The sequence below is a fragment of the Neopsephotus bourkii genome, unplaced genomic scaffold (assembly GCF_033783945.1).
Source record: "Neopsephotus bourkii isolate Nb327-2 ecotype Australia unplaced genomic scaffold, CSIRO-AGI_Nbou_v1 NB_1768, whole genome shotgun sequence".
Taxonomy (NCBI): domain Eukaryota; kingdom Metazoa; phylum Chordata; class Aves; order Psittaciformes; family Psittacidae; genus Neopsephotus; species Neopsephotus bourkii.
In genome coordinates this window covers 6,012,036-6,039,440 of record NW_026902242.1, presented here as the reverse complement: position 1 = coordinate 6,039,440, position 27,405 = coordinate 6,012,036, and the positions used below count along the sequence as shown (strand labels likewise).

The 27,405-nt window shown below is 40.9% G+C and overlaps 1 protein-coding gene across 1 annotated transcript; it reads left to right on the top strand.

The window, feature by feature from the left end:
* The first annotated feature begins 1,497 nt into the window (after positions 1 to 1,497).
* On the top strand, positions 1,498 to 26,521 carry GTF2B (general transcription factor IIB). The gene is made up of 7 exons (XM_061379260.1): positions 1,498 to 1,551; positions 4,045 to 4,151; positions 17,646 to 17,779; positions 23,393 to 23,539; positions 23,670 to 23,799; positions 24,364 to 24,645; positions 26,024 to 26,521. The coding sequence occupies exons 1-7, from the start codon at positions 1,535 to 1,537 to the stop codon at positions 26,155 to 26,157; spliced, it is 951 nt and encodes a 316-aa protein (XP_061235244.1). The 5' UTR covers positions 1,498 to 1,534; the 3' UTR covers positions 26,158 to 26,521.
* The last annotated feature ends 884 nt before the right edge of the window (positions 26,522 to 27,405 follow it).

Genomic DNA, 27,405 nt, shown 5'->3' with positions numbered 1-27,405 from the left:
CCATTGCCTAAATCAACAAAGGGCCTTCAGAGATACAAGTAAGAGCCAGTGACTTGTTTTCATTAATGTACTGTTTATTGTGTTTGCAAAGGCATCTAAATATCCCATTGAAATTATGCTGGTAATATTAGCAATGTAAGAATTGCAAATCCCCATTTTTATTACTGACTATAGCTAGCATGAGATACTTTGTGTGCAAGTTACAGCAACTGCAGAATGACCAATTAAGTTTCAAAATAGGATTACTGTTCTAACTACTGTGGTGGGAAAGCTGGGTGAGCTTTCTGTAAGTTATTCAAACGATCCAGTGTTGACAGAGATGTTAACAGTGGTATTACCATCTGCCACATCAACTGCTTTTTTCCCTGCTGCTGATGGGCAAGTGTTTGAAAATTTGCTGCAGACAGGGAATAAAGAAATGCTGAGATACGATCTGTTGTATTTCTTGCAACATTTCTGAAAGTAATTGTCTTGCTCTGGTGGAAATTCAACTCTCAGTTCTAGTTAATGAGAATAGGGTCAGGAGGGACCCGCTGTTGACAGCCATTGGCAGATGATCTTTTGCATTGAACAGATTCTGTGAGGAGTCAGGACAAACCTGGAAAGCTTGGTGGGACTGCCCATGCTGATGAGGCACATCTGCTGCAGATGCAGCTGCATACACTTTTCAGAGTTTATGGGGAGCTTCATACCACATGCTGTATTCACATTGATGCTACAGTGATTCTGCTTTCATTACTGTTTCTTCTTTGGGGGTTTGTTGAGAAAAAGGTCATTGCAAATGGAGAAAGAGATGCTTTAAATTTGTATCTTAGTATCTGTATCTTCTAATAGTTCAGCTTTCTTTTATTCCAAAAGGAATTAACAGAATTATCAAAGGAAAAGCATTTGGAAGTTGTGTGATAATGAATTTAACTCAGTATTAACAAGTATTAAGGAAACTTTTCAACCCCATTGAATTTTCTTCTTTAAGCTAGCAAATTGAAAAATACTCTTGTATAGTGCAGACATGGTCTTAAGTGGCATGAGCAGCCCTTTGTATCTGTGTAATAGATAGCCAGTTTACAACTGTTCAGACTTCAATCCTGATTATTTTAAAGCATTGAAGTAACGTCAGTTTCTGTTTCCTGCCCTAGTCATCCCTCTCTTTATCAGTGAGGAGGGGCATAAGGTGATAATGATAAAAAAGGGTAAGGTGTTTGCCTGCTGTTTTACAGCTTGGGCTTGAAAATCTCTTGCTGTTGCTAGATATACAGACTGATTTTGCATACAGCTAGGCCCTTGGGGCATAACGGTGTAAACTGGAGCCTCGAGCTTGTATGTGGGCGTTTGAGCGGGCCTCGTTTGATCGATTAGATCCAGGGTGCGATCCCTAATCCACAACCACCACCCCGCATGGTTTGCCGTCGGGGAGCGCGCCTTCGCAGCACCCGTAGCGAGCAGGGCAGGCACCGCCTCTCCGCTGGCCTTATATAAGCGGGCCGCTTGAGGCACTGTTTGACTTCATTCGGGTCTGTAGCAGGACGGAAGCAAGATGGCGTCTACAAGCCGGTACGGCAGGCCGGCTCCGTCTCCCGGGGGGGGTGGGGAAGGTGGGGGCTTGCGCCGCCAGCTCTCCCTGCCCAGGGCACAGGAGAGGCAATGACCGCGTTGCCCCTGCTGCTGCCTGGGGAGGGACCGGTGTCTGTAGCTTCGTACTCTCGGTTCATGGCGCAGCCGGCTTTCCGTGTGTCGGGCCGCCCTGTGCGCTGTTCCTGGGGTAGCTGTAGGGCCGCGGAGGGCTAGGCCTTTCTGGGTTGCCCTGTGTGGGCTGGGCCGAGCACGGCCGGAGGTGGGGAGCGCCGGGGCTGAGCCCGCCGATCTGCGGCTTCGTGGCGTTAGTAATCGGCAGCGCTCTGAAGGGAAGTGAGCGTTTTGGGGGGGTGTCGTGGTGAGCCGTGGCGTGTTCGGGGCCCCTCGGTATTACCGGCGTTGGTGATCCAGCCCTTTATCCTGTAGGGCCAAGCGGAACGCGGGTTGCGCCTAGCTCGGCTGGGCTGGAGATATGCCATAAGGCCGGAGATCGAATGCCTTCCTGCGCAGGCCGGGTGGGCATTGCCTGGGTGCGGAGCTCCCGGTGTCGCTCAGCCTCTGAGCACAGGCGTCTGGTCCCTGGTTTGGTTCCAGGTTATCGGGTCCTTAAAACAGCTTTTAGGCTCCCACCCTAAATCCGTACCGGTACTAGGCGGTAACCAGACCTGTTGAGTATTGGGCTTTTTCCCTGGAGATGCATCGAGGTTTTCTTTCAAGTCAGAAATAAAGGGAGGTCCATGGAGCGGGACTATGGAGTGCCTCTGCGACTGCTGCTGAACCACTTCTGTCATCTAGGGAGTGCTTCATAGTAGTCTTATTACAACGCGGGAGCTATTTGCTGAGACGGACATTTACACACGTGCCATGCATTTTCCTTTAGTATACTGAACCGAGTATAGTATACTCAAGCGTATTGCCTTCATTTTCCTATAGTGTTTCAAACCCGTATGTTATAAAGAAAATGTTATATATGTTATAAAGTAGTACAGTGTGTATATATATATAGATAAATGAGTTAAAATTGGGATAGGAAGACTAATTTTCAGAACGCTTTGTGAAGATAATATCGAAACCCAAACACCATTTGTATTTTTTTCCAGGCTTATGGATTTGTTTTCTTTTGCTTAGTGTGTCACTAGCCTTTGGGTTAAAGCCAGATGTCAGATGATGGTGCATGCTTTGTCTACTGTTTTCTTGTCATGAAACTACTGGCTGGGAATAGTGAGAAGGAAAGTATTTTAAAGAGCTTCTGTGTAGTATTTGGATGTCATTTATATCTGAAGATCTGGTATGTACATGTTCTGTCTGGAGGCTTTATTATTAATAGTGATGTTGATTTTCAGTTTTCAAGTCTTTCTGAACAGTTACCTGCTTAAAATGGGATGGTTTTGTACTTTTGATTCATTAGAAATACCTAAAGAGTAAAAGTTTAGATGGCATGTGTACATTAGACTGAAATAATGGACTAGTGGAGAGGGGAGAACTCAGATAAATTTAAGTTTTGATAGGATATTTTCTGCAGTTGAAAGGATTTGAAGTTATATTTTGGCATAATCTGGTTGAGGTTGGTGGGTGCTCATGACAAAATCTTTGTGTTCACCTGTGCCTTCTGCGTTTTAGCTCGAGCAAAATGATCTTGATGAATATATAGGCACCAATTGTAAATATTCAGTTTTGAAATGATTGATTTTAATGTAATTACTGAACAGTCACTAGTAGCTTGAATTGAGGTATTTACTTTTAAAACACCTGGTTATTACTCTACTGAGTAACTAAAAGCTGTTGTGTTAAATAGTGCTAATGCTTTATAGAAAGTTTTTTGTATATCTGCTGTAATTCTTAGATGCATGAGTGTGAGATCATGTGTGATCTGCTAACAGAGCAGTTGTCTCATAGTCCCCTTGGTGAGCTGATTGCTTTTGTTAAGCTACAACAATTAATGAGTTGCTTAATTTAAAATGGGCTTTTTTTTTTTTTTTTTCAAATACTGAAAATATTAAACCAGTGATAGAACCAGGTATTTTTTAAACATGTATTTTGTGTTTGCAGTACTTCCTGAATTAAGGACCTGGTAATACTGATTTGTTTAGAAGGAGTGAAAACACTCATTTGCAATGAAGCGATCACCACTGGCTTCTTGGGGAGCTTCATATAGTGATAGACTGCGAGTCAGACTGTGCTTAGTGAAGTCTGTTAACTAGATTTTTGATGTTTTAATTTGGAGTGGTTTTGGTACAAGGATGCATCACAGAAAAATTAGGAGATCAAGATGACCTGAAGTCTTGGTTGTTAAATATAGTGTTACAGCATGTAAAAGGTGAAACTCAGGTGTTAAGGTTAATATTCTATCATTTAAATGACGGTAAATTCTGTATTACTAAAGTGTTGTTTTCAGCAGAGAACTCTTACACTTTTGGATATGCAACCTGCTTGGTTAAAAGTAACAAATGCTTCTGATTTTTTTATTCTTAGCTTGGATGTACTTCCAAGAGTGACTTGCCCAAATCATCCGGATTCCATTTTAGTAGAGGATTACAGAGCAGGTGACATGATCTGTTCTGAGTGTGGGCTAGTAGTAGGTAAGTAGCTATTCATATTGTTGGGAATTACCATATAACCTGTTTGTGTAGATTTGTTTTCCCACAAAACTGGTATATAGTACTTTGAGTATTAAAAGCCTTTTTCTTCATGCCTAAATGTTTTATGATGTTCTGTTGGCCGAAAGCTTCTTGCTTTGAATAGTCTGCCTTTTGGTAACTTCTTGCATTATGAAAAGAACAACACTTTTAAAAGCTTGTAAATATGTTGTAATATTGAATTAGGGTATTGTGCTGTCTAGTCCAATATTCTGTCTTTCGTAATTACTGTTGTTTCAGTCAGAAAAGTATAAGAAATGTAATAAAAGCTCTTTTTCAAATAACTTGCTTAAAGAAAAAATAATAAAAAAAAAATCTGTTTTCCCTTGGTTAGAGGTTATCTTCTGCCTTGGAGGAATACTCTTTATAACCTTGCCAGCACCTGTTCTTGTTAATTGCTTCTCCTAAGGCTTGCATTGACTATCCAAAGTAAATACCCAGTTTTTCCTTTGGAATTCTGCTGAGCTCTCTTATTCAGTTAATGTGGCAGCAGCTTCCACAGTCTAAGCTGTATTTTGAAGTATAATGGAATAAAGAAAATGAAAGTTATTTTGAATAAGAGCAGAGAGAACCATGCTGTCATAGAACATGCTGCATGTTCATTTTCCTGTATCTTTCCTAGGATGAGCATCTTACTGTGCATGTTCTTGTTTTTATTCCTTTTGCATGGGGAACTTTTCATGTTTATGTTATGGTCATTCTTTAAACCTCATTTATGTCTATTAATTTTTTATACATGCTATGACCAGAAGAAAATCCTCTGTTTTGGGGAGCATAATCAGGGTATTTGTTGAGTGATGCTAAATATTTCAGATGGTTTTATATTCTTCTCTGTCCTAGACTGTGGTGATTTTGTTGGCTCTTGTTTTGTACTGAATTCATGGTTTTCATACAGGTGTTAGCATAAAGCTGAATGTTTAATAAGTAGTGGCAAAAGTAGTACTAACTTAGCTAGGTAATTAAAATAAGTTCCTTTTTATGCAAAAAAGCAAGCATCCACAAAGTTTATTAAAGTAAATGTTAAAACCTTGAACCTGGAGTACCAGTTTCCTTTAAAATGATAAAACCATTTAAAATCAAGGGGGAGGATTGTTACTGGCTTTGTTAAAAGAAGGGCTGATTTAAGTTGCATAAATTCTGATAAATATAATAAATTTGTTGGTTAGAAATTCAAATGGCCACAGCAATATTTGCTATTGAAATATGGTAATAGGCATCTAAGTTACTGCTTAAAAATAGTTTAGTCCATATTCAGCTCTCTGTGTGGCTCCCATACAAGTTGAACCAAAATGTAGAAAAGCCCATCTTCATCAGTTAGCAACTTAAAGGCAATTCTGGCTTTAGAAGAAGAGGGAGAGGTTTTGCTTGATCCATTTCATTGTTAGGAACTTGGGAGCTTCTCAGAAGTCTCAGTTAGTGTACCTTCTGTTACCTAGTCATAAGGTATTCTTGCTTCAGAGTTTTATGCTCTCCTCTCTTCTGAATCAATAGCATTGCAGGCTTCTTGAACTCAAATCGTGAGTATTTTTGATGAGCAGAATCATTAATATCTTTACAGAAACTTTTGCCAAGTTGAATTTTCAAAATGTGTTTAAAATGGTCTTAGTCTTCTTTACAGCTAACATGAGGGTTAAAAAAAAAGTAGTGTGTTTTTCTCTAAGCATGTTCTATGTTTTAAGTAGGCCTTTCTATAGATTTTTTATTAAAAGGTTTTAACATTTACTTTCGTGATGCTGATTGCTCTCATTCTGCCTTGCCTTTCTTCAGCAATGTAGTTTACCTGCTCAATTCATTACCTAGGGTATCTAACAGGTAGTTTGGAAAAAAACACAATTAAATCAGATGAAGATAAGTAATCGAAAAGTGCATGAGCAAACAGAAGCGTTTATATTCAATGTTTTCTGTTCTGGTAAGAAATTTAGAGAAGGAGAAAACCAGCTCCAGTTCTTGATGCCTGTTTGTGGGTAATGGGTGTGAAATAGGGATGTTTCGAAGGAGCGAAGGCAAAATTCTGTTTCCGAATGAGAACTTCTGTGTTTTTGTTTCACATTCCTTGATCCAAGTTCCCCTTAAGAGAGTAGTGATTTCATTTCCTGTTCTTACATAGAAAAGTTGTGAAATTGAGTTCCAGTGCTTACTGAGGTCATCAAGTGTAGCTGATGGGAATAGGGACGCCTGAGAACATGTTTGGTGGTTGGCTGAAAGTTAGTGGGATCTTTATCACTGAGGGGGATCAGTTAGAACAGTTAAAAATCCAAAAGACTCAATATACTTAGCAGCCAAAGTGTTACAGGCTTACTTGAAAATACTGTGATATTTTCCAGAGTGCTGCTGGTGTACGTGGGGCTCAATGGTAAAGGCTGACTTCGTGCATTTAATTTACTGTTGTGTTTAGTAGTGTGACTTCACTGATTTTATTTGGTTTTTTTTTAGTACAATGTAGCTGAACTCAGAGGAAGAGTCTTTGACTAAGTATATTTTCCACTTGAGGTTTTTCTTGCTTGCTGTGGCAAAATACTACAAAGTGTGAGTTAAATGTACAGCTGTGTCAAAGGATAAAATAGCTGGTGTGTAGATAATTTTCAGGGTTGTAACCAATCTTCTGGGAATATGAGATGGAATTAGTGTCATGACTGAGATTGTATTAGGTGTGTAGCTGGGAGGGAAAGAAAAGGATAAGTTTGGGAGAGCAGGAGGCAAGGAAAAGGAGAAACCGCTTTAGCAGTTGAATTCCATGTCTTAGGCAGAGCTGTTTATTACTTTTTAAAGGGATTTTTTTGAAAAAGTTCTTTATTCAAAGTTGCTTTTTAATTATAGGTATTGTTCTTAGTGTCTCAACAATATGGAAATTTGAAGTTAAATCCAGTATGCTGGTTTTTTATTTGCATTTTTTCACTTGTTTGGAGTAAACTGCTGTTTTGCTGTGCACTATTGAAACAACTAAATCTTGTCATGTCAGTGTGCTTGAAGCTGGTGGCTGGTTTATTATTGCTTCTAAATATAGCTTCAGTCTACTAAAAACTCTAATTTGCCTTCTCATTGTTACCTTTCCTGGGTTAATTTAGGTTCCATCTTTTCATAGTAACTGTTTCCAGCTTGTTAACTTTTCTTCCTGCTTATTGCCTTTTACATGTAAAGCTGTTGGAGACTTTGGCAGTTATCCATGGATTTTTGATGTTAGCCTGGAATGGCATGCATCTAAAATTTTGCAAATCTATGTCCAGGTTTATCTGCTGTCATAAGTCTGTTTTATTATCCATAGTTCTCTCAAATCATTCTAGGATGTATGGCAGAGTGAGTGTTTGTGCTGACTTAAGAATTCACCAGCAGGGTTCTTTAGATTTGGAGAAGTGGTTAGTTCTGTGTTCCTTTAAAACATTGACTGTGTCTCATTCTTCAGACAGACTTGATGGGGAGAGAATTATGTTGTTCAAGAACACAAGGCTAGTATCCCTTTCTTGACAAGTAAGTATTTTACTTGCAGCCTTGTTTACTACGTAAAAGGTAGTAAGTCAGCTGATAAACCAGAAGGAGCTGAAAGCATTATTACAGTGTAATACAAGTAACTGAATTTTCTCAATATAGCAGGGTGGTGAGCTGAATTTCAGAGCAGAGTAAGAGTGATTCTAGGGGCATGTACAGCTGTGTAGCATCTCGGCTAGGGAGGAGCACTTTCCTGATCTAAGACATCCCTTAACTTCTGTGTAGTTTCATTATATGTTGTCTTAGCATGCAGGAGTTGAAGCAGTGAGGAGTTTGGGAGAAGTTAATTTAGAAACAGTTAGAAAACAGTTGGAAACAGAAGTCTGTTTTCACCTGATGAGAAGCATTGGATACATAACTTGTTAAAGCTTTGAATGAGGTTCTGACTTATATTCAGATGTTTATTCCAGATTCTGACTTTGGTGTCACTGTCCAAGCTCGCTAGGCCCTGGCAGATAAACCTCAGGTGTAAAGGGTGAGGCCAGTTCTGTGCATGCTGTGCCTCACCTAAAATAAATCCACTGCGCAGGCCTGAAGGGTTTACCCACACTTACAAAGCCCTGTAGCGACAGGCGAGGGACGAAACGGCAGGTGATAAGGTGCACTGGAAGCCGCAGACCCAACCCTGCATGCAGGCGGTTCAGGACGTTGGTCGCTCGAGACTTGCCCAGGAGATGACAGTCTTGTTCGGCAGCATCCTGAATGACCAGGCAGCCTTTTTCAAGGACAGCACTGCTTGCTCCATATGGAGAGAGGCCTAGAAAAGGTGGCCTAACCAAAGCTCATCTCCCCCTCCGCCTGGTTGGCTAGCCATGGCCAATGGACATCTTCTGTTGCGGTCAATTAAAGACAAAGAGACAAAGGCATACACCTGCCTCCAAAGGTGTGTCCAGATTGACACTCGCATGTTGGAACATCAGAACCATGCTTGGTACAGTGAACAGTGGGTGTCCTGAGCACCGTTCTGCGCTAATTGCCCATGAATTGTCACGACTTAACATCGATATCGCTGCTCTCAGTGAAGTTCGCCTTCATGAGGAAGGTAGCCTCAAAGAACATGGTGCTGGCTATATACTCTACTGGTCAGGCAAACCCAAAACTGAAAGTCGTCTTTCTGGAGTCGGCTTCATGATTAAAAACTCCCATCTCTAAACTTGAAAATTTGCCGATAAGTCATTCGATCGTATTATCTCCGTACATCTTCCACTGCACAATAAGCAACATGTTGATCTTTTCAGCATATATGCTCCAACTCTGCAAGCTGACCCTGCAGAGAAAGAAAAATTCTACTCCGACCTGCGTCACCTCACTCAAAAGGTTCCTATAGAAGGTAAGATCATAATCCTTGGTGACTTCAACGCCTGAGTAGGAAAGAACTTTGAAGCCTGGAAAGGAGTACTAGGCAAGCACGGTGTTGGCAGCTGCAATGATAATGGTCATCTCTTACTAGAGTTCTGTGCAGAGCAACAGCTTACCATCACCAACACTATCTTCCAGCAGAAAGACGGCTGGAAGACAACCTGGATGCATCCTCGATCTAAACATTGGCACCTTATTGACTATGTTTTAGTGTGCCAGAGAAATATTCGTGATGTCTGCCAGACCAGAGTGATGCCTAGTGCAGAATGCCAAACAGACCACCGCCTTGTGCGTTGCAAACTTAATTTCCACTTCAAGCCCAAACCTAAGAGGGGCGGCATTCCAAGGAGGAGGCTCAATGTTGATAATCTCCAAATAGCTGCAGTGAGGGACAGCTTTCAGGCTAACCTTCAAACTAGGCTTAAAGACCAACTTATAGATTCTTCTCCTGAAGTGCTTTGGCAACATATCAAAAACAGCATCCTGCAGTCCCCCGTAGAATCCATTGGGTTCTCCTCAAAGAAAAACAAAGACTGGTTTGACGATAGCAACCAGGAGGTCCAGGAATTGCTGACAAAAAAGAGATCATCTCATCAAGCACACCTCGCTCAGCCACTCTGCCATGTAAGAAAAGCAGCCTTTCGTCTTGCATGTAGCAAACTCCAACAGAAACTTAGAGACATCCAGAGCAAGTGGTGGCTCAGCCTAGCAGAAAAGACTCAACTATGTGCAGATTTGGGTGACCACAGAGGATTCTATGAGGCTCTGAAGGCAGTGTATGGACCCACATTTCAGGTTCAAAGCCCCTTATTTAGTGCAGATGGCCAAATGCTTCTTACAGATAAAATCTCCATCCTGAATCGTTGGTCTGAACATTTTCAAACCCTCTTTAGTGCTAATTGTGTAGTCCAAGGCGAAGGAATCCAGCACATTCTGCAACATCCGGTGAAAAATTAATTGGATTTAGCCCCTACCATGGGAGAGACTCTTAAGGCCATACAGCAGGTGAAAACTGGCAAGGCAGCTGGGGTTGACTGAGTCCCACCTGAAATATGGAAGCACGGAGGCAAAGCACTTCACGCTAAATTTCATGAGCTAGTTGTGTGCTGTTGGGAACAAGGCAAAATACCGTCAGACTTTCGTGATGCAATCATTGTCACTCTGTATAAGAAAAAAGGTGCCAAGTCAGACTGCTCAAGCTACCGTGGTATAACTCTGCTCTCCATTGCTGGTAAAATTCTCGCAAGAATACTATTGAACAGACTAGTACCTGCTATCGCAGAAGAACTTCTACCTGAAAGTCAGTGTGGTTTCAGGGCTAATAGAAGTACCACAGACATGGTATTTGTTCTCAGACAACTGCAAGAAAAGTGTAGAGAACAGAGCAAGGGGCTCTATGTAACTTTCATTGACCTCACCAAAGCTTTTGACACTGTGAGCAGAAAAGGCCTGTGGGTGATCTTGGAACGATTAGGTTGTCCCCCCAAGTTCCTCAAGATGATTATTCTGCTACATGAGGATCAGCAAGGCCAAGTCAGGTATGGCGATGCATTCTCTGAGCCTTTCCCAATAACCAATGGTGTGAAACAAGGTTGTGTTCTCGCACCGACCTTATTCACAGTCGTCTTCAGCATGATGCTCCAAAGGGCTATGGCAGACCTCAACGAACAAGACAGCATTTATATTTGATATTGTACCGATGGTAGCCTATTCAATCTAAGGCAACTGAAGGCCCACACTAAGACCCTAAACCATCTTGTCCATGAACTGCTCTTTGCTGATGATGCCGCCCTTGTTGCCCACAGAGAAGCAGCTCTGCAGCGTGTAACATCTTGCTTTGCGGAGGCGGCTGAGGTTTTTGGGCTGGAAGTCAGCTTGAAGAAGACAGTAGTCCTCTACCAACCTGCACCGCAAGAAGATTATCGTCATCCCCACATTACCATTGGCGAGTCAGAGCTTAAGACAGTTCAGCTATCTGGGAAGCATCATTTTGTCAGATGCCACGATCGACAAAGAGATAGACAACAGAATAGCAAAGGCATATAGAGCCTTCGGAAGGCTCCATAAAAGAGTCTGGTGTAATAAACACCTGAAGAAAAGTACAAAGATCAGTGTCTACAGAGCCATTGTATTGTCTACTCTTTTATATGGGTCTGAATCATGGGTCATCTACCGCCATCACCTGCGACTCCTGGAACGCTTTCATCAGTGCTGCCTCCATACAATTCTAAACATCCATTGGACTGGCTATGTGTCTAATGTCACTGTCCTTGAACAGGCAGGGGTCACCAGCATCGAGGCCACATTGCTGAAATTGCAGCTGCGCTGGGCAGGGCATGTCTCTAGGATGAAGGATCACCGCCTCCCCAAGATTGTGTTTTACGGTGAACTTGCCACCGGTAGCCGCAAGAGAGGTGCCTCAAAGAAGAGATACAAGAACTCCCTGAAACAATACCTTAGCCTTGCCCATATTGACTACCATCAGTGGTCCACCTTGGCCTCCAATCGGGAGACTTGGAGGCACACCATACGTAATGCCGTTTACTCCTTTGAGAGTTCACAAAGAACTAGTATCGAGGAGAAAAGACAATGCAGAAAGAATCGTGCCCTGCCTATACCCAAGGAGACCTTTCGCTGTGCTTTTTGCAACAGGATTTGCCTATCCCACATTGACCTTCTTAGTCATCAGTGTGCTTGTAGTAAGCATGTGTAAAGCCCTTCCCAAATCTTCATTCGCGAAGTCAAGCCATGATGATTCCAGATTCTCTGTATACCTGAGTGTTCAGTTAGAAAATGTAGGAGGAAAAATGTTCCATAGCTTGTAGTCGGCAGCGAGGCTGTTAGGAAATGCTGTCAGACTATTTGGTATGGCTGATGCTTCTGAAAAGTTTGAGATCTAAATGGTGCATCTTAAATTTAGGTATGATCTGTGAAGAGCAGACAAGATTTAACTGTGCTGCAGATGTTGGGGTTTTGCCTCTGCAGTATAATGAGTAAGTGGGAAGGGGTTTTGTGATTTCTTCTCTGCTGGCCAGTCCATTACTCAGGTTGTCAATCATTAGGGCTAGGATTGATTACATCTATACATAGTTGCCTGTTTTCTGAAAACCAAAGAATTTTTTTGTTTGTTTTTTTTTTTTTTTATCAGTTATTGGTAGTATCTTCTTAGTAGAGAAGGTGCTTAAGTATTTCTGTAGAGGCCACTTAACACCTGTTCTAGTATCTTTGTACCTCCAGGTGCTGAAGACTCTTCATATTTGGGTGTATGTTCATGGTTGTTTCTTTCTGTATTACCAACATTTAAAACTTAGTTTGAGGTCTCAGTTTGAATTATTATTTAAATAAAAAGGCGTAAATCTTTAGAGATGCACCTTTATATCTGGTTACTGCTTCTGCACTTGGTATTCAGAGGACTAAAAAAATGTCTGACAGATGTTAGTCCTTGCCAAAAACCCTCTTCATCCACAGGAAAACTAATTAGAAAGGATGCTGATACTTAAAGAAATTCTGAGTATGACTTTTGCATGAGCGTTCATGGATGCTTGATTTATGCAGACAATTCATAATATGAAGTAAATTGCTAGCTTTTTTCAGTCAGCATTTTAAATAGTCTGTGTTGTAAGTCAAGCCCATTTCACCTTTAAAGATGGATAATGGTTCTAGCTGTTTCAGCAAGTATGTTTGCAACAGTGGAAACTTTAAATGCCAAAAGGTGGCATGTTTTGTCAGGCTTGGTGATGAGCTCCATTCTTGTTACAAAGTTTCCTGGGGAGTGGAGGAGACTTTCTAGTTAGTGGGTTCTAGGCTGGGAGCCCAAGGTGCATGAGAGCCACTATGAAGAATGTTTCCATTAGTTGAAGTGCTAGAGTTATCTAGTGGAGTAACAGTAACAATTGGCATCATCCTATTTAGGGAATGTTTTTTCCTTTCTTCCTTACCAGGTTGATAAAGTGATTTAGGGTAAACAGGTCTACAAATGACCTGAACTCCTCTGATGGAAGAAGAGTCCAAAGCCTCTTATTTCTGGGATGTGATGTATATCAGGTGCAAAGCTTTTCATTGAGATTCTGCATCTTGGAACATCCATTGCAAGTACTAGAGGTTTTTGTCTTTTAAAAGCCACAAGTCCTGAAGGGGTTTAACTTCAACTGACCAGACTTGTTCACCAGACTGTTTAACATTCTTACTCCGTTTCCTTCCTTCAGAATTATTACAAGTTGATGGTTTAGGAAGCTGAAAGTCTGTTGAAATTTGTCATCATTTTGATAAGCAGGAGCTGCTCAATCTTCTGTCACTTGTTTGCCTGCAGTGCCCTACTCTTGTTTCAGTCCATAATTGCTTATAGGTTCTATAGTACCTGTGATGCTATTGATGACTGAAAACTAGTTGAGGTTTTCTGTCAGTTTCTTTGTATGCTTGCTTCTTGTTTTAGTGGGGTTTTATTTGGTTGGTTTTGTTTAACCTGTATTTGTTTAAGCCTGTATTGGTTCTGTTTCTTATTTCAATCTTGTGAATAGGCTGTTGGTGATAATGCATGTGTGGTGTTAATGATTTATTGAAAACAAGGTAACTTTGTAGTTTTGGAAGCTATAAAGTTGAGTACTACTGCATGGGGCAGTGTGTAAGCTAATAAGTAAGAATAAATAAGTGGAATGCTCTGTCTAGTTCTAGGCTCCTTGGTAGTAGAAAGGTAGAGATTTGCTGGAGCAAGTCCAACAGGAGTTTTAAAAGTGATTTAGAGGTTGGAGCATCTTCTGTATGAGCCATAGCTGGGACTGTTGGCCTGGAAAATACAAGGCTCAGTTCAGCTTGGCTCTGTGCAGAGTTACATGTCTTCACAATTCTTCCTATCTTGTAGGCTGCTACCAAGGATTTTCATTGCAGTTTGCCTCAGCACCTCATTACTCTGGTTAATAAGGAGCTGACTGAAATGAATTGTAATTCTATATCTTATTTTTCTTAAATTTGACATTGTAAAATGCTTTTAATGAAATGTATAATGTATGTGCTCGCTAGATGGCAGCAGATTCCTTAACTAACTGGAAGAATGAAACATTAGCTACACGATGTATTTAAAATGCAAAGAAACTTTAATACCATATTTGTTAAGATTAAAATATTAGTTCATAATATATGGAGCTTGTTACAGTCAATGGACAGCTAACACTGAAGCTTCCCTGAAAGAGACTTTAAGAACATACCTTCTCTGAACTGTTTCAAGACTAGATATGGAAGATAACATTGCTTGAGGCTTGAATTTTATCCTGTTTCTTGTTTTGTTAAACATCTTCAGTTTGCAGGTGTATTGTCTTTATATAACAGATAATACAAAATGTAAAAAGAGAATAAAATACATGTGTATTATGAGTAACTGCAATGTTAAAATAGCTGGGATTATTTCTCTGTAAATATGTCATTGTAAATTCAGGGCTTATTGAAGGAAAATATTTTCCCTTGAGAAATTGCATTCTCTGTTAAGAGGGGGAGCAAACAGGTATAATTGTAAGCTAAATTTTAGGAGTAGTTAGAAATGATATTTTACTTTCTGATACTGACCTGAGTTTCCTCTTGTGTTTCTGTAGCACATGCTCTTTGCATTTGGCAGTTGTGAAGAAAAGCAACCTTGGTCTGGGGTTTTCCGTTCTGAATAACAGTTCTGCATTTCACTAAATGAGCTTTTCATATGGTGGGTAACCTGAGTCAGTGAAGGTTGCAGTGTGTGTTTTCACTAGAGCCTCTGTGACAGGCTGTTAGACTGTATTTTAAAGAGTAACTGAATACTGGAAGTGTAGTTGACAAAATGAAGTGGGGCAATGGAGGAATACACATGGTCAGAAAGATGCTTCAAGGCATCAGTCTGGAGATGGTTCCACAGAGATTTGGTCCTGTAAACTGCTTTGTTTTGTATGTACTTTGGAGGAGGAAGCTGAGACCATCTCATTGGTTTGATGAAAGCTTAAAGGAGTGTCTTGTGTAACCACATCGAGTGAAGCTTGTTTTCGTTCAAAAGGACTGCATCAAAAGGAAGTAGTGCAGGGGATAAGCAGCCACTCCCATACTTATCACAGTTGGTTACCATTACCAAAACCAATATAATGATAATCGGAGAAAGCAGAGATGATTTTATAAGATACTTATTGGAGGCTTATTATTTACTCTGTTTGACTGTCAGACCTATTTTCCAGGTGCTTCAGAAAAGCCTATCAGTGGTGTGTGACCCAGCCAGTTCAGCTTAGGACTTGAAATGTTACCTCAGGGCCAGTCTTTAAGGCTGGTTCCTTGCACTGCTTTTTATAAGACTAACTTTAGTATTGCAAGACTTTGTTTTGATCACTTAGGGTGAGGTTTGATTTCATCTGTACCAACATCACAGTTCCAGACTGTCTCTTATGTTTTGAAGAGTTACAGATGGTAAATGCCACGAGGTTTTTGTGTGATTGTGTGTTGAATGGGGTGATCAGCTGCTTGTAGTTGAGTATATTTTCCACCTATGGAAACCTTTTGGCCTATTTGTTCCATTTTTTGTTTATATTTCTAGCTTGTATCACTTTTATAGAAGCCTTTTGAAAGGTGGAATGCACTTCCTAGGGCCTCTGTATGCTTTAAATAAGACTGAGCACATACAGGAAAAACTTCTTTTCTGCAATAGCAAATTTCTTGGCAAACTAAAGGTATTTGCAGACTGCATCTTAATTACACAAATGCTTTATATTCAGTGATTTGTTCAACTTAATCTTTTCTCACTCTGAACTAGTAGTCTCAATCTTCTGTTTGTAGTATGTTTGCCAAATCAGGCAGCGATATAACGCTTTTTTTGTTAGAGCAGGAATGGTTCACAACTCACAAGAAGGCAGATCCCTGAGTGAGTCATTTAGGTCATTCCCACTTGTGTGGAAAAATATTACATCATTGCCCTGTACTCAGTGTTCTATTTATACCATGCCAGAATTTTAAGTACATTTTGCTTTTTTTAGATGCTGTAAACAGTATTAGGGGGTTGTCTTAAAGTAAAGTTACTGCTAGGCCATAGAAGGAGCATTACTGAATCGAATATTTACGGAGTCCAGGAGCTAGAGGACATGCTCTCTGCTAATTTAAGCTTGCAGAAAGAATAGAAAGAAATAGAAAGAATAGATCTGTGCCATTTTTAACTCTGCTATATTCTTATCCTTCGAGTTTGTTTTTATTTATGTATGCTTCTCCCTGTTTTCATTAGAGCAGTAAATAAAGGTGGAGCACAGCTGTCAGCTTGTCTGGCAAATCTTGGTGAGAACACCTCCAAGCTAACTCTAACCTAAATGTATTCTTTTTGGTTGTGGTGTTTCCTTATGTTTCATTCACAGCTTTGAATTTCAAGCATATTCCTTTATGGTAGGAATAATATTCCTCATTTGGAATAGATATCCCCTGTGGTAGTTGTGCAGTTACACCACTCTCTACTGCTGTTTTTTCTGTGGCTTCATATCTTGTATTTCTATTGTTTGAAGAGCGCTTTTGTCTGTCAGCTTATATTTTCACCAGCTCAAATCAGCCTCTGTGGTTTCATCCTAAGACTTCCATACTGAACATTTTTTGTGCAGTCAAATCTACTTTTTTTGGCAGATGTTTCTTTTATAAGACACTTAAACACTGATAAAGATAGTGACTTTTTCTTCACATTTAGCAAAGCAGGGTGACAATTATAATGTATAATTATAATGTAGTTTCTTCTGATATCCTACACAGTTGTAATCTGCTTTACTGCAAAACACTAAGAAAAGTGTTCCTTTTGTGCTTTTCTGTATGTGCTTTCTTAAAACTTTCTATAGTATTGCTCTGTAGGCCTCGCCTTTGAGATGCAGCTTTTACCAGACCTGTGAATGTTGGATCATTCACAGAACGTGTTTAATGTGTTTTTTCTGCTTACTCTGAATCTTTAGTTAAACTCTTCCAGGTTTAACAGGGTAGATTGAGTTTAAGAAGAAATAGTTTTGTATATGTATATCATTTGTTGATACTGTCAAGCATCATAAACAGAGTTGGGCAGGGTCAGACCTCCTGTCATGAGCAAGAATCAAACTGCAGAATGTCATTATGGTAGGTTAGAAGGTGGTGTCTTTCAGAGTACCAAGCACCTGGAGTTCATGCTCAGAAGTGGTTTATTACAGCTTAATAAGATTGTACATGTGAATTACCTATCATGCAGAACTTTGAACACATGGCAAATGCAAGAGAACTTGTTACGTTACAGTAACTTACTTGTCTAAATTCTGCAAATGTTGTAGGCAACCACAACCTCCAGCTTGATATCAGGGTCTTGGTTCCTTTTGGTATTGAAGGCCTCACCAATACTCTTTAAGGGTAACTATAACTTTCTAAGTTTTGGATGTGTTTCTCTGTTTTCTCTGCAGCTCTAGTTGCATTTTGCCTTTTTCCCATTGCCTTCAGCTTAACTTGTAAATCCTGAACATTTTGGTAGGTTGTCCTGCAAGTTATCACTCTGTTTGGGAATGCCAACAGGCTGCCCTCTTCTAATGGAGAATGTGGATATGTGAGCTATGGTATTTAATAAAATATTTCAAACTCAATGGAGACTGTTGCTTTCTGTGAACTCAGGTGACCGGGTCATAGATGTAGGATCGGAGTGGAGAACTTTCAGCAATGACAAAGCCACAAAAGATCCATCTCGAGTTGGGGATACCCAGAATCCTTTGTTGAGCGATGGCGACTTGAGTACAATGATTGGCAAGGTAACACTTAAAATACTAAATTTTACCAAATTTCAGTGTTTTTAATGTCAAGTACATTTGTATGTCTGTAGGGAAAATATTCAGAGAATGTATTTACAAAGAGATTTTGTCTGTAAAATGTGGCCCTTTCCTGGGGGTAGCAGGAAAGACCTGACCCCTTCAGCAGAGGAAAGCTTTGCAGTGCTCTGTGGTTACTTGCCACTCCTTGGTATGCTGCTATAAATAGAAAAGCTGATGTTGCAATCTTTAAAGAAACCCTTTGAAAGTGTTTGTATTTGGGATGATTCTGAAATAACAGATAACTAGATTTGAGTTCTGGATAGCTGGTACTGCCCAACTTGAACTGTCATATTTTGGTAATAAAATCTGTATCAGATTAATATTAGAGACCTGGAGTTCTACGTGCCCATTGTACATGTTCTTCCAGTTAATATTCAAGCACTAAATGTAGAATTCTTTCATGGTGTGAGTGCTCCAGAAGAAAGTATACAATGTACATTTGTGTTGAAATTCAGTGGTACAGCCATTTCCCCTGCAGTTTCCCCTGAGAAAACAAGCAAGGTTAATTGCACAAATGCACTGCCTTTAATGATTGAAGTAGTGACTCAGGTTAATTTTTATTGTTGCCCTTTGTGTTCTGGTTGGTTTTTTTTCTGCAAGATCCAAATTGATTTTTGTGGATTTCTTGCCTGTTTCATGAGAGCTGGTCCTCAGCTCTCTGCTGATAAATAACTATTAAATAATGCATTGCTGCTTTGTGTGGGGGGGTACATACACACTAGGGTTTCTTAGAAGCTTTTGTTCCAGTGATGTTGCTAGGATGAAGAAGTAGATGTACTTATACATGTAGGGATATGTGTATGGATACTTCTTGATCAAGAGTTCTTCACAGAGATGAAGTCACCTGGTGAGTACAGATACAGACAGCTAATTTTTCACCACTGGTGAAAAGGAAACCTTCTGTTCAAAGAACTGTCTAAGTAGATGCTTATGTTTTGGACTACTCCAAGCATTGCTGCCCACCATATTTTAGGATGCCTTATGGTGGATTTTAGAATCCATTCAGGTCAACAAATTTCTGCACTGTTCCATTAAAAAGGTTGGCATTGCTAAGTAGCTTTGTGAAGTAGTGTTGTAGAATCACTGGAGTTTTAATGTGACCTCTATAGGTCCAGAAAGATTGTAGATCTCAGGGCTTGGATTTCTGTTGCTGATTTGTCAGCTGTGATAAAGATCAGAAATACATCTTTAGAGACAGGTGGAGAAATGGACTGTTTGCTCCAGGTTCACGCTGTTGTCTTGTTTGGGGCCTGTATAAGTACAGGGTTTGTTTCTGGAGGCTCAGTTTGATTCAGTAGGTGGGATGACCTTCTGAGCTCTTCTAAGAACCCCTGTGTTCAAAAAGATATTTCAGCTAAAGGTATAGAATTTGTATCCAGGTGAACAATTAGTTGTGCTGTTAACCCTCTTCTCTCTGGAGCCTGAGATCCTCATATAAGATAAGAGGGATAGCAGCCCTAGAGAGAGAATTGGAGATGGACATTCATGTAATTAAACAATTTTGCTGTAGCCCAGAACATCCAAAGTAAGTATGACCAAACTTGCCATAGCAAGGAGCGCCATCCAGTGAACACAGGATGTGGGAATGTCCATGTGGCATGAACCCATGAGAGCTGTGAATAAAAACATCTGAGTACTGGAACTACCAGGATCAGATTGCGGAGAGGGCTATCTGTCCTACGTGGGTATTTTATTCGCACATAGAGGAATTGCAGAAGAGAGACAGGAAGTTGGGAGTCTCTTTGACAAACCAGGATGTGTTCAGTAGAAGAATTCCTGTGTTTGGTTTGCCACTGAGCTGGGACTCTGGGATGTCAGCTCATTGATGTGGACTGTGGATCAGGAGCTGGGTTGTTGTTTTTTTTTTCCCCAGAGAGCAGCTTATATCAGCAAATGCTGAAGAGGTTTCCTATCAGTGCAGAAAGAGCATGAATTTTGCAGCAAAACTAAAGGAAGTAGTACACTTCTGAAGCAGTTGTCTGAAGTCCCTGCCAGCAGTAGGCTGGGATGAGGATTGACCTAGATATTCACAGTATTTGAATAAGGATGACATTGGTGTAGTCAGTAGGAGGATAAGTAGTATCCGACAAGAGTACAGAACAGCCTTCATGAATGCCAGAGAATGAAGCAGGGCAAGATTGTATTTTCTCAGTTAACAATTTTTAGAGTGGCCTGGAACAGACCCCAGATTTGTGTGCCAAAGATTCCTTTTGCATGGGGACAAGGAACAGAGGTATTCCTTTCTGCTTGAGGTAGAGCTGATTAGAGATAATAGAATCTTTAAATCAAATAAACCACTCCCACCACCAAAAAGCCCCTACTTCAAAACCCAAACACAACCTGTGCTGTGGAAAATCCAGAAGAGAGGGACATTAATATGGTGTGCAACGAGAATTATCAGATCTGTTGTAAACTCCTGGGAATGTAGGTGGAAATGGAATCTGAACCACTTGCCAGGTACAACAGTCAAGTGCTGATGACTGGCTATTGCCTTGAAATAGTAAGGGAATAGGGCAGTTCTGCCTCACAGAATGGTTTGTACTCTCCTCTCTGTGCTGCTTCAGGACTCCTCTCTGCTGGGAGTATATGGTCTTTATCTACTAGCAGCAAAACAGATGCTGCTTTACCCATGCGGAGGGATTGCTTACTAATTGGTTTTAGTACTTAAGGGACCCATCTGTCTGAGGCAGCAACAGCCTGTTTAGGAAGAAAGATTAATGTGTCACTGAAGAAGAGGATGAATAGTATAGTTGGCAGTGGTAGAATTAGTTTGCATTTGTCAGACAGATCTTTAGGATACTGGCACAGCCCTGTATCTCTGAAGGTACTGTGTACCTTGATCTGGTGGCCGATGCAGATGAATTGTGTGGTGAAATCTGGCATTAGTTGTGACTTGACTGCCTGAAGATTTCAGTTCTTTCTAAAATCCTTAACAAAAAGAGCAAGCAGCTTCTAGAGCTGTTGTGATGTGAAGAACTCTTTTCTAAGAGAAAACTTTTAAGATTTGCCACCTTCTTTTTGTAGTAACTGCAATTACAAGAGAATTTAGGTTGGTCAAACAAGAAACTAGTGCCATCTCTTAGTACAGAAGTCCCATCCTCTGATCAGATGCCTCTGTAAGAAAGCTGGCTGTTGCCAGACTGTGTGGCCTGGATCTAGAAGCGCTATATTGAGAAGCAGTGGCAAGACATCAAGGGCTGATGGTTGAAAAAGAAGAAAGGCTCTATCAAGCTGTATGAGCTGGTTGTACTGGACAAGAAGACTGCCAGATCTGGGGGCATTCCTTGGCGCTGTGGATAACATCAGGTCAATGATGTGGATGATACTAATACTCTCTGCTACTAAAGGCATACAAAGCTGTTGGTTGCCAACACTGTAAACCAACCCCCACTGTGCCCCTTCAGAGATGGCCACTGTTCACTGGACGGTGTTTTCTCACTCTACTTATCTTTGAGGCTGTTTCCAGGATTGTATCCATGAGGTTTCTGCTTTGTTTGGAAGCCAGACAGGTAGAACTTTGACAGGTACTTTTTTTGTCGAGATGGATAGATGTCTCGTGAGGAGTAAAACACAGTAAAACACACAATTCCTAAAGTCAATTTGATTTCAGTTATAACTGTTTGGCTTCTGTTTTTCCCATGAAGGGACACAGACTCCTAACATGATTGTCAGGGGCTGAAGCCAAAAGGATTGTCCCTCGATTGAAAGGTGCAGAAGGAAAGTCGTTGATGCATTTCAGTAGTAAATGCAGGGAAAGTTGTGGTTTACCTAAGTGGTTGAGATGGAAGAGTATTTTCTAACCCTTGTATAGTTGTGAGCTGTATGTTGGGTATGACTCTTGGGAAGTGCTCATACCGACAGGGTATGTAAGAATACTTGCCTATAGCTGCATTGGTAGCTCCAATATACATAAGCAAATGTTCAGAAGAAGTAACTGTAAGCAAGAAATGCAAACATGAGAGGTAAAGGAAAACCATTACTATTATTACTACTACTACTAATGTTCTAGGTGCTGTATAGTGGACCAGGGGAAATCCCTGTGGTGAAGAGGAATACTTGATGGCTCCAGTAACACATTGCAGGCCTGTGAGTGGTGGCCTTTTGATTAGAGAATTGTGTATATTTGGGCCAAGAGAAGCTGTTCTGGCATAATTGCTAAACGAAAGGCCTAATGTTGCGGGTATGTTTGTAATGTTTTTTGTGGCTTCAAGTTTGATGTGCTTGATTCTTGCTCTTTGTTTACCTTTAAACCTTACTAGGAACCTTTGGATAGCTGGAGATGCTCACCCAGTCAAGGAAATGGCATTGACTTTAGAGCAGTCAGGATGTTGTTGCCAGGATCATTTCTGGGTGTTTTTTTTCATCTGAAAGGATGTTTGAAGGAATAGGAAAAAACCAAGAATGATCTTTGTATCCAGCATCTGTCATAGAGAAACCTGGGAGGGAGCGTCCTGTGCTGGAGTCCTGTCTCCACAGCAGGATATGTGTGCACCACAGATATGGGTCTTGCAGTAGAGGTCTGCAGTGAGCTTGTCAGAAGTGGGGTGTAACTGGAGTCCTTGGGTGTGGGGAAGTGGAACAGTGTAAGTGAATGGTCAAAAGTGAGCATTGTGAGTGTCAGCCAAAGAACATGTATTAAATGCAGATGTGTATCACAGAGATTATAGAATTAGAGGCCGTTTCAAAATAGAAGGGCAATTCCCAAGAACACGGATCAGGAGAGAGGAAATAAGCTCTGATTCCATGTGGGCAGCTCAGAGACATGGCAGTATTTACAGACATGTATAAGATTGATGGCTTATTGAAGACAAAGATTTTAGACCTGTAGTTGGGCAAAATTGACTGCATATTTAATAGAAATATGCAGTTTTCACTATTGGTTGTATGGTACAAAGGGGGAAAAAAGAGCATGTTTTAAGCTTGTTTTAAAGCTGCCAAGTTGAGTTGATGGCTCTTACTTCTCCAAAGACCTAAAGCTTTTCTTTTAGGTTTTCCTGGAAAGGCAGAATATATGGATATTTACATTTGCCACAATTAAGGCTTGCAACTGCTAGCAACCACAGTATCATATTGGATTTGAATACATGTTCTCTTTGCCTATGCCTTCATTTTCATAATTGAGTTGTCACTGTAGCAACTGTATTCCATTTGGCCATAGAATTCAGTTTTCTTGACTCGGCGGTCCACCACAGTGCAGAGGCAGCCCAAGTGATGCATGGACCTCAGCACTGGTGGCAGGAGTACTGAGATGCACGCACTGGCTACAGAGTATTCATTTTATTCTTCAAACTGTGTCTGTCACATGAGGAGAGAAAAATCCCTGTGTGCTCCGTTGTCCTCAGAAATCAATTCACCATTTGAGACTTGTGCCAAGTATAGAACCTGATGTTTGGAACACTGCTGAATTGTATGATTTACTTCAGTGATGTTCACTTGCCCAATTGTTGGAACCAAATGCCTTGAATTAAGATGTATAAAGCTGGAATGTGTTTGCTCTTGAAATGAGGAGGAAGTTGCTTGTGTTTTATTGACAGTGAAGTGTTCTTTTCTCAGGGCACAGGTGCAGCAAGTTTTGATGAATTTGGGAATTCCAAGTACCAGAATCGCAGAACTATGAGCAGCTCTGATCGTGCAATGATGAATGCTTTTAAAGAGATCACCAACATGGCAGACAGAATCAACCTCCCTAGAAATATAGTTGTAAGTTTGTTTCCTGTCCTTAAATTGTTCTGGCATTGACTTAGTTAGCATAATCTAATGAGCACATGAATTTTTGATACTGCTGCTAATTAAATGGCCTTGAGTTAAATTTAGTCTTCTTGCATTGAAGGATCGAACAAATAATTTATTCAAGCAAGTGTATGAGCAAAAGAGCCTGAAAGGAAGGAGTAATGATGCTATTGCTTCTGCTTGTCTCTACATAGCCTGTAGGCAAGAAGGTGTTCCAAGAACATTTAAAGGTAAGTTTTTGGTGGTACAGATTGAATTTTGCTATGAGTAAAGGTCTAGTTACTGTCACTGTAGGAGGTTGGTTTTCTCATTCCTGGACTTGGTTGAATTGGCTTTTCTCAGCTACAGGACGCTTTTTGGGGAGGGAGGGAAGGGAAATGTGTTACACTTGTGGAGTAAGCTCTCAGGCATGGGTCATAATGTATTAAAATAGGCAGCTGAAAGTCACACTGAATGTGGGTGAAACTTAAAAGGTTTTGCTTTGAAAGAATGATGGGGACTCATGAACTTAAACCAACAGTTCTGCAGTAAATATATGCAACTGGTCCCTGACAGGGATACAGCTGCTTCTGGCATTGAGGGCCAAATTGCCATAACCAAGCAAACTGTGTTAGCTCCTTACAAAAAACATTCACTGACTGAAGTGACTGGGAGGTTTCACAGTATACGAAGCTTATTTAATGATGGGGGTCCTTGTGACATAGGCCTTCTTTGAGGTCTTAATATATTGAGAATCAAATCTGACTGTTTTGGGGGAACAGAAGTCTGAAGTTTAATTTTTACTCTTCATTTAGAAATCTGTGCAGTGTCCAGGATTTCAAAGAAGGAAATAGGCCGGTGCTTTAAACTGATTTTGAAGGCTCTTGAAACCAGTGTTGATCTCATTACAACTGGAGACTTCATGTCAAGATTCTGTTCCAATCTGGGTCTCCCCAAACAAGTACAAATGGCAGCAACGCATATTGCCCGTAAAGCTGTGGAATTAGATTTGGTTCCTGGGAGAAGCCCTATCTCTGTAGCAGCTGCAGCTATTTACATGGCATCACAAGCTTCTGCAGAGAAAAGGACACAAAAAGGTAAAACCTCCTTCCTTATTATCTTCCTTCCTTCCTTCCCTATGTCTTGCTGCTTGAAAGGGAATTGGATGTTACTGTAAAATTTGGATGAGGTCTGTGCAAGGAGTGATAAGCTGCTATTCTAATTGCATACAGCAAGGACCAAACCAGGATCTCCCACTTCCCAAATTGAAAGCAGTAATTTGCTATGCTCAGTATAAACCAAGTTCACTTTCTTCTGGCCCTAGGAATTGGATTCTTGAATGCAGTGGACCAGTGCATTCAAATTAGCATAATTTTAGCTTTACCTGTGCTATTGGTACGTGTACCTTCTGTGATAAAACGCTCCATATGCAAACCATGGGCAGTCACATGTAGTGTTACAGTTTTAGATTACAGAGTCTTGAAACAGTCTAGCAGTCAGGGTATCACCTAAAGTAGTGTGTGTTCCTTAACTCCTACAAGCCTTGATGAAGATTGGAAGTGGTGGGACAGCAGGCTTCGATAATAGATCACCTTTGGCGTTACTCTCTTCTGGTAGGGTAGCCCATAGGAAGGCAGGAAAAGTTCAGGGCTGCTCTCGAGCTCCAGAACAGCGTGGATCAGCTTCTGGAGCTGAAGAGAATTGTGCCTGTGTAGGAGCAGTGCATAGGGAAGGAAAGGAGCTAAGGCTGCAGTGATTAAACATGGTGTAACAAAGGGATCCAAGTGCTTGTAGCTGGCTGTGGGAGCTCTGTTGATGTGTCTAGTCTAGGTCAGATAAAGATTTAAAATCTAGCAATTTCTTAGTGGAGAGCTGCTTTTAGGAAGAGAATATCTGTAAGGTTGTGGTGCCTTGTTCTGCATTAATCACTGGTTATTCTGTCCCTGGAGCTTTTGTCATGGTGGCAGGGTCCTGGGCATGTGAGTGATCTAGAGCTCAAACAGCATGGTGCCTTCATCCTTGCTCACATTGAGCTATTGTACTGTCTCTTAAGAGTGATTGTTAATACAAAATACTCCCTGCTCCGTCAGTGTCCTCAGCCAATGCTTTCGTGCAGTTCAAGGTTTTAATTCCAAACTTGGTTAAATATGGAACAAATTTTAAGTGTCTGTGCATCTTGACCAAGTGTTTCCTCAGCATGCTAAACAGTGCTCCATGCCTCTGACACATTTCTCTTGGCCCTCTTCCAATTTGAAACTAGTATTATTTCAAGGTTGATAGCGTAAGTTAGATTGTGGCCTTTGAGAAGGCAGTTAAATATACAAAGTATTAGTCATTGTGGTTAAAACCATTCTTACCAGGCTGCTGGGAGAATCGGGAATTAAGCAAAGTGTGTAGCACTTGTTGATGCTTGCTGGTTTCTTCTACTCAAATGGCAGAAGTGGAAACTAATCACTTCTCTGTTTCTTGTCTTAGAAATTGGTGATATTGCTGGTGTGGCTGATGTTACGATCAGACAATCCTACAGGCTGATCTATCCTCGAGCTCCAGATCTCTTCCCAGCAGACTTCAAGTTTGATACCCCAGTAGACAAACTACCACAGCTGTGAAGTTGTAGAGTTACTTTCAATTTCTATTAAACCCCCCTATTTCCCCAAACCAAGAAACTTCTGATTTTTTTGCCTATAATAAAGGATGTACAAAGTGTTAATATTGAGTCTTCATGTTGTGGAACTGGAGGATACGGAGATGGAGCACAACTGCTGGGACACAGCACACATTCCAAGGGTAAACAAACTTGTGTGGCATTTTGTATGTATATATTAGTGGAATTAAATATTTAATGACTGTCACAACAAACTTAATTTCCTATTGTTGTACTGATTTAGATTTCTTTTGTAGGCATCTAGTAAGATGTATTTTGGAAAATTGAAAATATGATGTAATTCCCAAATAAACCATTTTCCAAAAACACCACTTTGTGAACATGACTGCAACTTGACATGTGGTCAGGGGCTGCTTCAGTGCTCTTGGCTCTCTAGTGTGGCTTTAGTATTGGTAGTAAGCTGCACAGTTGAGTGGGTGACTTGACCCAGAGTGCAAGCAGTAGCTGAGAACTGGTTAGAATATTCACACAAGTGCTGCTGGGTTTGGGGGTTGTTGTGAAATGATGGGTGCCATCCTTGGCACTGTCACCCTGATTCTCACTAATGTCTCTCTGCTTCGCTTCTGTGCATTTGACAGAACCAAGTAGCTGAAGAGAAATATAGGGGCTCTTACTTTAGTTGAATTCCTGACAACTTTGGGATGCAAGGTACTGCACAAAGGAAGATAACAAGTATTTCTAGTAAGTTTTTGTTGAACATCGCACCCTGGAGCCTGGCTGGCCAGTGGTCAAGTTTTGTGCTGTTACATTCCAAGTGTGAGCACTTGCTTGTTTGAAATGATGGGCCAGGTGCTGAGGAGCAAAGGCCAGAAGGTACTCGGCCTCCCTTCCTCCTCCTCCCCCCCAGACTAACAGCTTTGGAAACTAGCTGCCTCTTGACAGTGTCCCTTTGTGTGCAAAGCAACAAATGCACTGAACTGTGAGTCTTTTGGTGCCTAAGTTAATTTTGTATCACAGGTGCAAATCAATTTGAATTACCAAAATGAACAGCTGAGGGGTGACCTTGCTCTACATCTGGTCCTCAGCCAGCCAGAAGGCAGTGCTAATAGCATCCATTGTCAATAGGCCCCACTGTTCTAGTACTGGTTTAGTTTAATCCTCTTGGGCCAGTTGAGACTGTGGTATTGTGGCAGCTCAGCGTTTCTTTCCCTGTGAACAGGAGAAGCAGCACAGTTGCATTACACTGCTGAGG